General features: G+C 59.9%; 1 protein-coding gene across 12 annotated transcripts in view; it reads right to left on the bottom strand.

Annotated features, from left to right (window-relative positions):
- The window catches only part of ACTN4 (actinin alpha 4), a 73,877-nt gene that overhangs the window by 9,912 nt on the left and 49,703 nt on the right, over nucleotides 1-14,262 (bottom strand). For 6 of the 12 annotated variants that reach the window (XM_061388178.1, XM_061388176.1, XM_061388181.1 and 3 more), the window contains exons 5-11: nucleotides 14,048-14,135; nucleotides 12,085-12,163; nucleotides 10,781-10,862; nucleotides 9,988-10,073; nucleotides 5,476-5,568; nucleotides 3,649-3,879; nucleotides 2,929-3,076 (exon numbers count right to left, since the gene is read on the bottom strand). In XM_061388178.1, the coding sequence (XP_061244162.1) occupies nucleotides 2,929-3,076; nucleotides 3,649-3,879; nucleotides 5,476-5,568; nucleotides 9,988-10,073; nucleotides 10,781-10,862; nucleotides 12,085-12,163; nucleotides 14,048-14,135 (807 nt within the window). Of the gene's footprint in view, nucleotides 1-2,928; nucleotides 3,077-3,648; nucleotides 3,880-5,475; nucleotides 5,569-8,967; nucleotides 9,054-9,987; nucleotides 10,074-10,780; nucleotides 10,863-12,084; nucleotides 12,164-14,047; nucleotides 14,136-14,262 lie in introns of all 12 variants that reach the window. The other 6 variants (XM_061388182.1, XM_061388177.1, XM_061388179.1 and 3 more) reach the window with 1 other exon arrangement.

The raw sequence follows: 14,262 nt of genomic DNA, 5'->3' as shown, positions 1-14,262 counted from the left end.
TCCTCAGCTGGCACCAGAAAATCCCAATAGCTGCCTGCCGAGTGCAGCCAAGCAGGCAGTCTCTCCTGGCCTGCTCCTTCTTCTGTAAAATGGGGCCAATGCCAGCCCTTGGCTAAAGCCCCAGTGAGGTGATCTCGAAAAGTGTGGGCACCAGCCAGGCCCACCCCACCGCAGCCGTCCCAGGGATGGAGCCCCGAACCAGCGGGCAGAGGGTGGTGCGGCCTGGGAGCCTGACTCCATGGGGCCCTGCCGCCCCAGCCCCGGGGCAGTGGGCCCAACCACAAAGGCAAGCTTGCAATTCCCTTCTCCAGATCGCTTTCTCCCAAGGGTGGGAACCAGAAATAGCAGGTTACCACTTCTCTGCCTCAGCAGAGCTGCCGCAAGGGAGCTGCCAGGGGGAAGAAGGGGGAGGAGGGGGCCGCGGCCAGGGCTGCCTGGGACCTGGGCCAAGGGGCAGCCAGGCCGAAGGAGGGGGAGGGAGGGGGGGGCTCATTTTTGCTTTCTCCCCAGACAATCTGAGACCCTGTGAGGAGCCTCCACGTGGAGGCTCACACACTCCTGCAGGCTGCAGTGGATGGTGAGGGGGTTACAGGGTGGCGGCAGCTCAATCTGCCCTCTGCCCCCGCTGCACACACAGGTAAGGAGCCTGCTCCACCCGATCCCAGGGGTACAGCGGGGCCGGTCTGCCCTGTGGTGTGTAATTGGTGGTTCAGAGGATGGAGGCTTCAGGTCTCGGGAATGAGAATGGATAGCCCTTCCCAGTGGCTCCGGGCCGACGCGAGGGGGAGGGCTGGATGCCAGAGTGCCTGAGGGGAGGCGGGGCCAGGGCATGTGGAGGCCGATGGAGCGGCTGGGCCCTGGCTGAAGCCTGGACCCACTTCTAAACGCCTTCAGGTGAAGGCCGGCCAGGTTCCAGGGAAGCAGCTCTGAGGGCCCATCACCCCTCCTCCCCTGGGCCTCAGGAGACCCTCTTCCAGGCCTCTTGGAGTCCCAGGAGAGAGGCTGAAGGGCTGACAAGAGGCCCCCAGGAGGCAAACACACAGGGATGGTCCTCAGAGACCAAAGAAGGATGATGGAGAGAGATGACACGGATAACGGCAGATGGTTCAGTCCAAGTGGGGGACATGGGTGCTCTAAAACCCACTTAAACGACAAGGGACCTCTGACGAGAGAAATGGCCAAACTGGCTGGTCTCTGAGCTCCCTGGGCAGGAACCTTTCCCCACCTGGGAAACTGCTGAGCACAGCGAAGGGGCTCGAGAGATGTTTGTTGACTGAGTGAATGAAGAACCAACAAATGAACTACACGTCAATGCCCCTCCCCTCAGGTCTGAGGGGCAGAACCCACGAGGGTGGCTTCTACGAGGCAGAGGGAGGCACCTGCCTCCCAGCACGGACTCTGTGGTCCTCGCCTGGCCTTCCAGCTCCCCCTGCTCTGCATCCCTCCCCTGGCACAGGAGGGCCAGGATCCTCAGGAGCTCCTGTGAGGAGGGCATTTGCTGGGCAGCGGCCAGGAACATGGATGACATGGGCCCCAGTCAGCACAGCCCACAGAGCCTTGTGTCCACGTGCCGGCAGAGGTGGGCAGGCTCCATGTGGGCGCCTCTGGGTGGGTCTTAGCAACTGGCCAGGGTTGGGGCTGCCTGCCAAAGGGCTTCCCAGGTGGTGCTAGTATTAAAGAACCTGCTGGTCAATGCGGGAAATGCAGAAGACCCAGGTTTGATGCCTGGGTCGGGAAGATCCCCTGGAGGAGAGCGTGACAACCCACTCCAGTATTCTTGCCTGGAGAATCCCATGGACAGAGGAGACTGGTAGGCTACAGCCCATGGGGCTGCAAAGAGTTGGAACAACTGAAGCAACTGAGTATGCAAGCATGCACACCAAATAGCTGGGTGGCGGGGGTCGGGGGGGTGCTGGAGGAGCCCCCGGGGGCTCAGTGAGGATCTCGTGGGGGACCAGGAGGGTGGGAGGAAGAACCACACTGAGCAATACAAGGAAGCATGAAGCCAGTTCAGCAGAGTGGTGGCAGGAGGGCAAAACAGAGCGGGAAGGAGGCGGCCAGAGTGGGAGGGTGGGAGCCCCGTGGAAGGCCCTCCGCGTTCCCAGGCGCTGGCCGTTTCCTGAAGGCTCTCAGGCCCTTGGGATCTGGGATCTCAGCCTGGTGTGGGTCCCAGCTGAGGGCCAGGACGTGATGGAATCCCGCAGCCCGAGCCAAGAGAACAGGCAGCTGTGGAGCTGCCGAAAAACTGGAGTCACCGCAGCCCTTCTGGGAGAAGGCATCCCATGGAGGGCAAGCCCCCCAGGGGGAGGCATGGGATGGGGCGGAGGTGAGAAAGAGCTCCAATGGGGGGCCACACCGAAGGCTGGTCAGTGAGCGGCACCTGCAAGTTGGGCAGCAGGGCCAGGAGGTGGCTCTGTGGCCCGGTCTAAGGACCGTGCTTTGGATCCCAGGCTGGCCAGGACAGACTCTTCAGCGTGAGGTTCATGGTCTCAAAGGGTGAGGGGGACGGAAGGCAGGCTGTGTGAACCCAGGCTGCCGGAGCAGGGCGAGCCTGCCCCCGGCCCCACTGGCCTGGAGGGGTGCTGTCCTCAGGGCAGACGGGCAGGCCTGGGGGTCACGTCCCTAAACAACCAACCCAGGGCTGCATTCTCAGATGACCCAGGAAGGGGCCCACCTGTGAGTGATCTCCAGGCCAGAGCAGCCTGGGGAGACCTGGCCCCAAGCTGTTCCTTGCTGCCCAGGACTGGATGCACCCAAAGCGTCATTTGTGACACGTGTGTTCCGAGGCAGCAAAAAAGGGAGCCTAAGAAAGAGACAAACCCTACACAGGCAGCAGGGGCTCTGTGTGTGCAAGTGTCTGCGTGTATTGTGAGCACGTGCGTGTGTCTGAGAGCCAGGAAAGGAGGGCGGGAGTGGGGAGGGCTGTACCATCGGTCCAGGCCTCGTGGATGGAGGCCTTCTGCCGGAACTTCTCTGCCAGGTGGTCGAGCCGCTCCAGCCGGCGGATCTCGTTCAGCAGCCACTCCTCGTAGCCCTTCTCGGCCTGCTCCAGGTGCTGCCAGCCGTTGTTGATGTCCTGTGGGGGCAGGAGAGGGCGGGGCTACATGGGGGGCTGGGGCACCCAGCGGGGCAGTGCCTCCCGAGGGATGCTCACAGAAGGCAGAGAAATGGGCCGGGGTCACACGTCACCCTGCTCTGCTGTACCTGCACGCCTGCACAGGGCCCCACACGAGGCAGGTGCAGTCTACACTTTCCGATTAAACGAATGAGTGACAAGGAATGAATGAATGCCCCCATGGTGCTACGGGAGTCAAAAGGTGCCTGTGCAGTGACTATCACCCTCTCCTGGAAAGGGATCTCAAGCACTTGGAGGTCTGGGAGTCCCAGCTAAATGAAGGTCCAAATTCAAATGACTCCAAACTATGGTGTGGTCTTGGGATGAGAGTAAAACTCCAGGGAGTGATGCGGGGAAACGAAACAGTCAAGTGTCAAGTGTATGCCCCACGGCGCCTTGTACCCGGATCTGTGCGTTCTAGTTCAGAAAGACTGTGCAGGCCAGACAATACGCCTGGGGGTGGCCTGGAGCTGCCCCTCCACCCCTCACGGGGCCTCTGTGGCTCCGTAGGCCTCCTGGGCCCCGGCACTCACCGACACCATCTTGCCCTCGGAGGGCATGAAGGCAGGCCGGTTGCTGAGGCGCAGCTTGGTCTGCAGCGTGTTGAAGTTGATCTCCAGCTGGCACTTCTCCTGCACCTTCGGCGGCTTGTGGACCCGCCGGTAGTCGCGGAAGTCCTCCAGCTTCTGCTGCATCTCCTGGATGGTTTTCTGCGGCACGCGGTCCTCCAGCCAGGGGATGGTGCGCCGGATCCACTCCAGGAGCTGTGGGCCCACGAAAAGTCCGGGTGACCTTTGCAGGGGACCCGCCGACAGGTGACAGGGCTGCCTCCAGCTCATGGACATGGGACCTGGATCTTCGAGGATCCCATCTTGGGGGATCACCCCTGCTGTCCAGCCTGACTTCTCCATGATTCCCCATGGGCATCCCATGGCCAGGGATTCTGGGAATATCACTCCTGCTGGAATCACAGTGCTGTTCTCTGGCTACTTTCTGCTTCTGCCTTTGCTCTTGGTCTTCCTCCCTCCTCTAAGCAGGATGGCCTCAATTCAGACATCCCTGTGGGCGCACCGCCCCCATCAGGCCCGCACAAAAATCCACTGTCGCCATACGCAACACTATTTGAGAACCTTGCTGCTTCCCGTTCACCAACTGTAAGCGCCCCAAGGCAGGGCTGGCCACACGCCTGGCTCACTCTGGGGTGGTTGGTGCCAGGCGCAGGGCCTGGGCACAGGAAACTAGACAGTACAATTGAAAAAAGAAAGTGACCTGTACTTTTATGAGCCACTCGTGTCTTTGATGGAGTGAAGACTGGGTACAAACGAGCAAACAAACTGGACATCCCAGAACAATCCCAGGAGAGTAAGACCAGTCACCATGCAGGCAGACGTGCCAGCCGCAGACAGGATAAGAAAACCGAGGCCCAAGGCCTCCATGGTGTTCACTACTGGGTGCCTGGCACCGCCTGCCCTCTGTTGGGCAAGGCTGGGACTCTGGACACAGCCCCTTAACCTTTCCTTGGTGTTGGCAGCGATGGTGGTACCAGGTGGTAGCTTTCTCTTGTTTAAAGTATCCTTAACTTTACAAAAGAAAAAGTTGGCCACTATAGGGGGCCTGGAAATATTTCCCAAATATTCCTGGTCTGTGAAATCTCAGAGTCTGGGGAACACTGATCTAGAAGAGCAGTCAAACGGCTCCTCCTGGGCAGCACAGATGCCAAGAGGGTAACAGGAGTTCCCTCCTCACAGGGGACCTGCCGTGACAGACAGCCATCCTGTCTGTCGCTGTATCGGATCTCGGGTGTCTCTCCACCCTATCAAATCAGGCTTCTGTGTGCGGGACACGGGGACAGGAATTTTTGCATAGGGGTGGGAACTTTTAAAAAAGCTCCTTTAAAATTTTTTTTAAAATAAGGGACTTCCCTGGTGATCCACTGGTTAAGACTCTGCGCTTCCACTCTAGGGGGTGTGGGTTTGATCCCTGGGTCAGGGAACTAATATTTTTTTGCGTGGCGTGCCCAACGGATTTTTAAAAAATAAAATAAAAAGCTCCCCAGCTGATTCTAATGCAGTGGGAAAAACCCTGTCCCTAGGTATCTCTGTAGGAAGGCAGGCTTGGGGTGCCAGGAGCCAATAAGCTCGGTGACACATCACTCTGACCCTCAGTCCTTGAAACCACGAGCACTGACGTGGTCAAACTCCGCTCTGTAGCCCTGTGACCTTCTCTAGAAGGTCTTGCTGCCATCCTTGCTCTCTGCTCTGCAGGTGTCACAGGGACTTGGGCCAAGGGTAATGAGAGGGGTCCGATCCCTCAGCTCTGGCGGGGCCACCGGGGGAGGGAGGGGGTGAGGGGTCACTCACGTCGCTGGCCAGCCTCTCATAATCTTCCATCAGGTGCTCGTTCTCCTGGTTGACGGCTAGCACCTTGCAGATCCGGTTGGCAGCGGTCTCAGCCTGGGTCGGGGGACGGGGTTGGGGGGGAAAGCGCACACAGTCAGGGCTGCCTGGGGGCTGCTGACCCTCCCTCCTGACAGGCAGGTCCCCTGAAAGCTGGCACGTCCGTGGCCCACACAGAAGGCCCCGAGGCGGGGAGGAGAGGAAGCACAGAGCCAGCAAGAGGGTGCCCTGAATGGCTGAGTCCTGACAGGCCTTGCTGGGGTCCTTGAAGCTGACTGCTAAGGCCCCTGCTCAGGGAGCCAGGCCTGTGTGCTCTCTCCGCTTGGACCCTGGAAGTGTTGAAGCGGGGTGGGGAGTACCCTAATGTGGGGGAAATGGACTCAGAGGCCCACAGAGAGGAGGCCTGAGTGAGGCTGAGTAGGGTCCTCCACGCAGCTGAACCCTGGAAGGACCCGCCCCTTGGCTGGGAAGGGAGGCTGCACCAGGGAGCCGTGGGGCATGGGCAGAGGAGGGGGTGCCGGTGTCCCCCAGAGCAGGCTGGTGATGGGTGCATGGGCAGAGCACGCCTGGCCCCTTTCCTATCCCCCCTAGAGAAGGCTGCCGCTGGCTGGGTGGGCAGAGGTCCTGATCCACAGGGTGGAGGGGAGCCGGGGCTCCTGAGAGCGGGGCGCGGCGCCAACAGTGACTAGTCTCTGCCCCAAACTACAGGGTGGGTCTTGCTGGGGGGGTGGGGGGCGGGGAATGCAAGGACAGGAGGTGGAGGGTGAGGGATGGCACACAGAGACCAGGTACCTTTCAGGAAGCACAGAAAGCCTCCAAGAAGAAGAGTTGAAAACGGCAACAGAACAGGAACAGAAATAGTGAGGAGGGTCTACAGAGCGGTGGGGAAGGAAAACAGAGAGGCTTGGGGATGGCTCCAGCCCTGCTGACGCCCGCCTCTCCCCTCCACACACAGGTGGGGAGGGGAGTGGGGGGCCAGCTGCGGCTGGTGTGTACACACACACACGCACACGCACACCTGCTGCATGCTGCAGGACACTCGCCGACGAGCCCCAGAGGGGAGGCTCGCGAAGGCCTTGGCCAGCGAACACCCAGCCCTGAGTGAGCGCAGGAAGCAGAGCCCAGGTCGGAGCCTGCAGGAAGTCCCTGACCCCCAGCCTGGAGAGACGACCAGACCGGTCCCCCAAGTTCAGCTCCACCCTGCCAGGCAGGCCCCGCGAAGGTGCGGGCTGATGGGCAGGAGTGTTTTGTTTCAAGGCTGAATTCCTGGCACCCGGCTTGGGGCTTGGCATGTCTGAGGGACTCAGAGCTGATGAATGAATGAGCGAGCAAAGGACAAAGAGCAGATGCTTTCGTGAGTAGAAAGAAATAAACCAGCAGGAGAGGACGGGCATACATGGGGCAAGGACTAGGGCTGCCCTGCATTCATGAAATGAAACAAAACCCAGAGAGCACTCTTTTAAGGGGCCTGATGGAGCCTCTGGGGAAAAGACGGTGGCAATAACACAAGCATTACGGGGCTCTCCTGAGAAGTAAACAGGCTGGAGGAAGCTGGAGAGGCCTGTATGCTGCATGTCCCTGGTGACCCACAGCTCCCCAGAGGCTGGCCTTTATTTCCTCCCTAACGAGAGAGGCCCAGCTCCCTCAAAAACTCCCAGATGTTGGGGCTTCCCTGGTGTCCAGTGGTTAGGACTCCCTGCTTCCACTGCAGAGGGCGCTGCTCTGGGAACTAAGATCCCAAACTCCTAGGAGTAAAGAACACCAAAAAAACCTCCCAAATGCTCTGACCTGGGCTTTCCGGCCAGCATGCCCTCCCACAGAGCCTCCAGGCCTCTGGTCCCCCACTGGAGTCCTGCTATAAGCACCAGAGGGCAGTCTGGGCAGAGAGAAGACACGCCCTTCAGGGCAGTGTGGCGGCAGCGAGGCTGGCGAGGGGCCCGTGGAGCAGGGAGGCCCACAGCAAACGTGCCATCAGTGGGGGTTTGCGGCCAAGAATCTCCCACCCCACCCCGTTTTCCCTCTAGGGTGAGGGGTCCCCTCCACCTCCCTGCCTGTGCCAAAGGCACCCCCAGTCTCCCCACCACCAGGAGAACACATCAAACACATACTCCAGCCACGTGCTGGGGAGGCTGCTCCCACTGCCAGGCCGTGTGCGAGGCGCTCATGGGGCCAGACACTGTCCTGAGCCCTTGGCCTGCTCATTTCACCCTCAGACGATCCTGAGGAGGGCGCTGGTCTGCTCCCCATTATACATGTGGGAGAAGGGAGGTGAGGGCCTTCTCCAAGGTCACACTGCTGAGCAGCGACAGAGCAGGGACCCCTGGCAGACTGCCCGCAGGAAGGCCTTGCTGGACCTGGGGCTCTGAGGCAGGCAGCAAAGTCCCCATCCCGTGACTTGTGTCCCCTTCTTGTAAGTGGGGATACCGGGGCCCGCCACTCCCGGCGTGGGCATGGGCTGCTGACAGCCCGTGCACATGGAGTGTCTGGAGGTCCTAGCACGCAGCTGCAGGCGGGCTACGTTGCTTCAGCTGTGTCCAACTCTGTGTGACACCACGGACTGTAGCCCGCCAGGGATTCTCTAGGCAAGAATACTGGAGTGGGTTGCCGTGTCCTCCTCCAGGGCATCTTCTCGACCCAGGGACTGAACCCACGTCTCTTACGTCTCCTGCACTGACAAGTGGTTCTTAGCACCACCTGGGAAGCACGAGTTACTGCTCAATAACCAGCTCATCTCTTGGTCTGCTCTCTGCCCAACTGCTAACCGGGACACAGAATCAAATTGCTGGGAATACACTGCAGGCCAAAACCAGGCATGCAGGAGGCAGGAGGAGGAGACAGAGGTGTCCAGGCCTCCAGGCAGCAGGGGCAGCTCTGGTGAGAGGTCGGCTGGGCTCGGGGAGGGCCACCCCAGGGAACAGACACTTCTGACTCCCTGCTTGCGGTGGTGGGGCTGTTGGGGGCAGGGGCCCTGTGACCTGGGCCCCTGGAATCAGAGACAGGCCTGTCCTGGGGTGTTTGCTGGGGGAAGGAGCCGCAGAGCAGGGCAGGAAAGCCAGCATTCCCAGTGGGGACATGGCCAGTGTGGCAGGCGGGTGGCCTGGCATGGATCAGGGAAAGAGGGGGACAGCTGAGAGCAGGTGCACAGGCCCCAGCTGCGCCCCGCTGTCTGAGGTGATACTGGGACTCGACTGCCTTATCTAGAGAAAACTGGGACCAGCCGCCACTTCACAGGGTGGGCTGTATCCATGGAGGGACTCGTGGGACTGTCTGTGGCGTCTCAGCCCTGGACCAGTGCTGGCTGGGTGATGGCCATGGAGGCTCAGGGTCACAAGAACCTTCCAGGCTGGGTCAGTCCTCAGCCCGGACACTGGGATGGTGGGATGGTGGTGGGGGTCAGGGGTTGGCAAGGGTGAGTCTCCGGCCACAGCAGTGAAGGTGCTCCCGCCCCCAGCTCACCTTTTGAGCCCCTGAGAAAGCGTGGTAGAAGCAGGACACGTAAGTCATGATGGCTTTCTCATCTGGCCTCAGAGTGCCTACAATATCTGCGCAGAGAGAGAGAGAGAGAGAGGCAGGAGAGAGTGAAAGATGCAGGAAGGGCGGCTGAGGCCGGGCCTGAGGCTCATGCGGGAAGGATAGCGCTGGCTCTGGACTGGAAGCCAGACCCCGGCTCCAGCCTGCGTGGGCACGTCTCGCCAAAGTTTTGCAGAGGGGAAGGGGGCGACATCTGAGAGGGACAGATTCCTTTCCTAACCAGACCTGGGTTTGGGACACAGCGGGAGCCTTGGTTGGGGCTGGGGGGATCTTGCTTGCATTATTTGATCTTTCTGAAAACATACGCAGGATCCATGTCCTGTGTGACCACCTACCACCTGAGCACAAACCCCTAATCATCTCCTGGGGTCTCAGAATGAAACCCAAACTCCAGGACTACAATGTCTCCCCAGAAGGTCTCTGTCACCTTCTCTGACCTCACCTTCCTCTGCTCCCCAGCCATTCCTTGGATAAGCCCCGCCATTGATGCCTCAGGGCCTTTGCACTTGCTCCCCCCTCTATCTGGAACACTCCGCAGCTCCTGCTCATCGCCCTCTCCCCGCCAGTGAGGATCCCAGTGCCTCCCACCACGCTGTCTGTGCTCTCTCCTACTCCTCTCATGTACATTACTTTCTCTGTGGACCTGCTCGTTGTCTGTCTTGCCTACTAGGCTGTAAGCTCCATGAGGGCAGGGGCCCTGCCTGACTCGGTCACTGACTGTATGTATTGCACTGAAGAAGGGGGGTGAGCTCTGAGGCGCTCGAGAGATACTACGAGCAGGGAGAGGCTAAACGGGCGGTGATGCCAAGGAGCCGGGGGGATGGCTTCCAGTTGGAGAGAGGCCACTGCCGTCTGCAAGAGAAATGAGGTGAGTGCGGGAGGAGAGAGGCAGCAGCGGCATTGGGCGGTGGCGGCGAGGTGGGCCTGCCTGGCCCTGCCCGGTACCTTCTGCGCTCCCGAAAAGGCATGGTAGAAGCTGGACACATAGGTCATTATGGCCTTCTCGTCGGGCCGGGCCGTGTTCACGATGTCTGTAAGTGAACGACAAGGGTTAAACTGCCCCAGCGGGGGTGGGGACGGGCGCTCACGGAGATGCACGGGCTCCCCAGGCCACAGCAGGAGTCCTGGGAGAAGGACCCTCGGAGCCGATTCCATGACCCTGGGCAACTCCAGTGGGCTTGGCCAGCCCCTCGGCCCCTCCATTCCCCATGGTCACCGGAAAGGCCAAGGCTGTGGGAAATGGGATTAAGACGAGGCCACTTCCTCTCTCTGAGAACGGCCTCAAGGGGCTGGTAGACGGTCAAGAGGCCAGAGGCGGGGGTCCTGGCTGGGGTGGTGCGTGGCTGGGAAACGGAGCAAAGCCGGAAAAGGAAAACAACATTCCACTCTGTGGGCTCCAGATCCCTAGCCTGTGGCAGGCAGGAAGGTGGAGGCCTTGGTTATTCACAGAAGCCGACCCTCCCAGTGACTGAGGGGCGGGACCAGTCAGGAAGGGCTATGGCGGGGGTGCCGGGGCCCAGGCCCCAGGGGCGGCCCTAAGAGCTGGTCCCTTCAAAGACCCCTTCCCCACCAACTCCAACCCAGGCTGCTCCCGCCTGGGCGCCCTGGGTGACGACACCATTATTCCCGGTTCAAGCAGATTTGCTCAGGTGTTCCGGCTGGCTCCGCCAGCTCCGAGGTCACCCCAAGACATGCCCGTAAAACAGTGTGCTGACAAGAGCAAGAGCGATGTACTTACCCTCTGCATCTAGCATCTTGGGGATGTCGAGGTATTTCTCAGCCACTTCGAAGGCATTGTTCAGGTTGGTGACGGGGTCGTCCTGGGGGAGGGAGGCGAGAGAAACATGGTCAGGGGCAGGATGCACAAGCAGAGGGAACAAGGGCTGGCCCCAAAGGGAGGGATCCTGGGGAGGGTTGGAACTGGAAATGTTCCTTCAGGCAGTTCTCAGCCATGTGTGCTGCTGCAGGGAGTTGGGGGCGGGGCAGACACACCTGGATAAAGGAACACTCCTGGAAATCTTTGGGGGGCTAACTGTGCACCTTTCCTTCAGAAAAAAACATAGGCGTGCTCTTTCCTTAGAATTTCCAGCCATCCCTGGGTCCCAGATCAAGACCCCTGCCCTGAAACACTGATCCAGACCTGAGAGCACACTGGGGTGTGGGCATGGGGGTGGGGAGCAGAAAGCCTCCGAGTTCTAAGCTCAGCCCAACTCACAGGATGGGAGCCCACTTCACATTGACCCTCCCTCATGGGCCTCTCCCACTCTCCAGCTACAGCCCAATTCGATAACTTGATTAGTGGCTGTGGCCTGAGCAGGCTGAGTGCAGGCCTGGGCACCCCCATCCCCCAATCTGGGCCCCCATCTGGGATGATGCTCTTTCTCTCTGGCCCTAGGCTGCCTCCCCCATGGGCCCTGCCCCACGAGGCCAGCTCAGGAGCGCCTTCCTTCTTCTGTAGCATGGGTACCCCCATGATGGTTCAGAATTCCTTACCGCTCCCCACTGGGCAGAGCGTGAATGCTTCCAGAATCTAGAGGGTTATGGAAGGGGAGCTGGGGACCTTCCTGGTGGTCCACTGTTAAGAATCCGCCTTCCAATGCAGGGGACTCGGGTTCGATCCCTGGTTGGGGAACTAAGATTCCACATGCCAAGGGGCAGTTAATTAATCCCGTGTGCCACAATGACTGAGCCCTCATGCCACAACTAGAGAGAAGCCTGCCCGCCCCAACTAGGACCTGATAAAGTCATAAATAAATAAATAAAAAGGAAGCGGAATTGGAAGGCATTGTCGGCCAGGATCTCCCATAACCCCTGGCAGCTCAAGGAGGGAGAAGGGGACAGGTCCCAAGGGGAGCAAAGAAGGCGAGATCAGCCACCAAGCCTGGGTTTCCTGATGGCTGGCACAGGGCCCTCCTGGTCTGCCCATCTGAGCACAGAGTTCAGCTCTGGACACCAGCGACGGATGGGCTGGGGGAAGTGGCCCAGAGTCAGGGTCAGAGTTGGGGTGTCTGTGGGCCACCGAGGGGAGTGAGAGATGCGTACCTTTCTCAGCTTGTCGTACTCGATCAGCTCTGGTCTGTGCCGGTGGATCAGGGCATTGAAGGCAAGACCATCCTTCCAGCTGGGGATGGAAAGGCCAAGGTTGTGAGGAGGGCCCCCATGGTCATGAGTGGCTATGGGCCGTGAGCACACAGGAATGACTACCTCCCACTTAGCGAGGGGGTCTAGAGAGTGTGCCCGGCTGGCTGTGAGCCTGGCTGCTGGAGCCGGACCGTCTGGGGGAAAACCCCACCCCTTCCGCTGTCAGTGCAACCTTAGGCAAGTCCTCTAACCTCCTGCTACCTCAGTTTCTACATCTGCCAAATAGGGATAATACAGTGCCTACACTTCATCGGGCTGTTGTGAGGATGAGTAACTGTGTGAGACTTAGGCCAATACCTGCCACGTGACAAGTGCTTTATGTCTGCTTGTTACCGGGGTAGCTGTGCCCCGCTGAGCACTGCCGTGTGTGGCCCCACTGAACCAGACAGGCCTGTGCTGCGGGCCCTCTGCACCTTGGCTGACCTGACCGGTGTGCTGGCTAAATGCCAGGATGTGGCCTGGCGTGAGGGGCTCTGTTCAGAGGGAAGTGACAGCTGGTCACAGGCCAGACTGGTCACATTTCCCTGCCCGGAAACCTCTAAGGCAGGGGTCCCCAACTTCTGGGGTGTACACAGGTACCTCCTATCAGGTCAGCGGCAGCATCAGGTTAGAAATAAAGTTCACAGTGAATAGAATGGGCTTGAATCATCCCAAAACTACGCCCCGCCTCCCACCCTCAGAGAGAGGAATGGTCTGTGGAAGAACTATCTTCCATGAAACCAGTTCCTGCTGCCAAAGAGGTTGGGGGCGGCTGCTCTAAGGGCTGGCTCTTCCGGAGGTCAGGCTTTCTGGCGTCTCACACAGACCCCGTCTCTGAGCACGGCACTCCTGCTGGTTACCTTCTGCCACCTCATCCTATTTCGTTGTCTTTCTTTGGCCCTTCTCACTACTTGGATTAGGCCGGTTCCTGCACACCTTTGGGAACTGCTGGTCCCCGGCTGAGGTGTGACCTTTCAAGGGCAGGGACTTGACCTTAGCGCTAGTGTATTCCCACTCTTGGCATGGAGTAGGCACTCCACAGGTACTGAGTGACTGAATAAATAAACGAATGAGAAGTGCACGGAGGACCAGCTAGCTGGGAAGGAAGGAGACGTGGAGGAGATCGAGGGAGGGACTGCACGCTATGAATGGCTGAGCACAATGGTCCCCGATGCCCAGTGCAGGGCCCTGGGGAGCCCGAGGACACAGCAGGACCTCTGTGGACGCTGGAAAACCCCGTTCTTCATCCCTGTGTTTGCCCTCTCCTTGGACCATCCACCCCAGGAAGACAGCAGAGGCTCAGAGGGGTCAAGTCACGGTCATGTCAGATCTGGTCTCAAGGCCACCCAAAAGCCTGCACGCCTAATCCCCAGGCCGTGCCATACTCCCAGATCTCCCACTGACCATGCCTGCCTTGTGGACACACTCATTTTCTGCCCTGACCAGAGGGAGAGCAGGCTTATTGTGGCTGAGTCCTGTTCCACTAATAGACACAGGGCACATTTCCCCCGACACTAAACTCACAGGGACAGCAGCTCCCTCTTGAGATGTCAAAACAAAGGAAGAGCTGTGCTGCTGCTTCTGAGTTACCTGACTTGGGGAAGAAGACTCTACAGGGCCTCCCAGAGGTGCTGGGCCACAAGGCCTTCAGCCCGGGACAGTGAGCTGACTGCCACCTCCCCCGAGGCACGCAGGGACCTTCCCAGGGGTTCATGGAAGCCAGTTGGGGGGGGCACTCCTGAGAGCTGGCACCTCACAGACCCTGACAAAACCACAGGAAGAGGGCCAGGGTGGGGGTGAGGGTGGGGATGGGGCCCGCCAGCATCTCGAGTCCTGGGAAGCAGCGTGGGGATGATGTGGGCCAGGCCCTCAGCCAGCCGCTCACCTGATGTGGAAGTTCTGCACGTTGACGTTCTTGTACGGGGCCGTCTTTCTCTGGCACCAGAGGAGGAGCCCCTCCTTGGCAGAGGTCTCTGCAGAACACAAGAGAACAGTAAGCCCAAGCTCACAGCTAAAGGCACAGCACCCAGGGCAGGTGGGTCACCCTTGGGGCTCAGGCATAAGGGGCAGAGAGAAGCTGGGGGAAGAGGCCCTTGGACG

Source organism: Bos javanicus, chromosome 18 (genome assembly GCF_032452875.1).
Source record: "Bos javanicus breed banteng chromosome 18, ARS-OSU_banteng_1.0, whole genome shotgun sequence".
NCBI classification, from domain to species: domain Eukaryota; kingdom Metazoa; phylum Chordata; class Mammalia; order Artiodactyla; family Bovidae; genus Bos; species Bos javanicus.
This window is presented reverse-complemented; position numbering and strand designations above follow the sequence as displayed.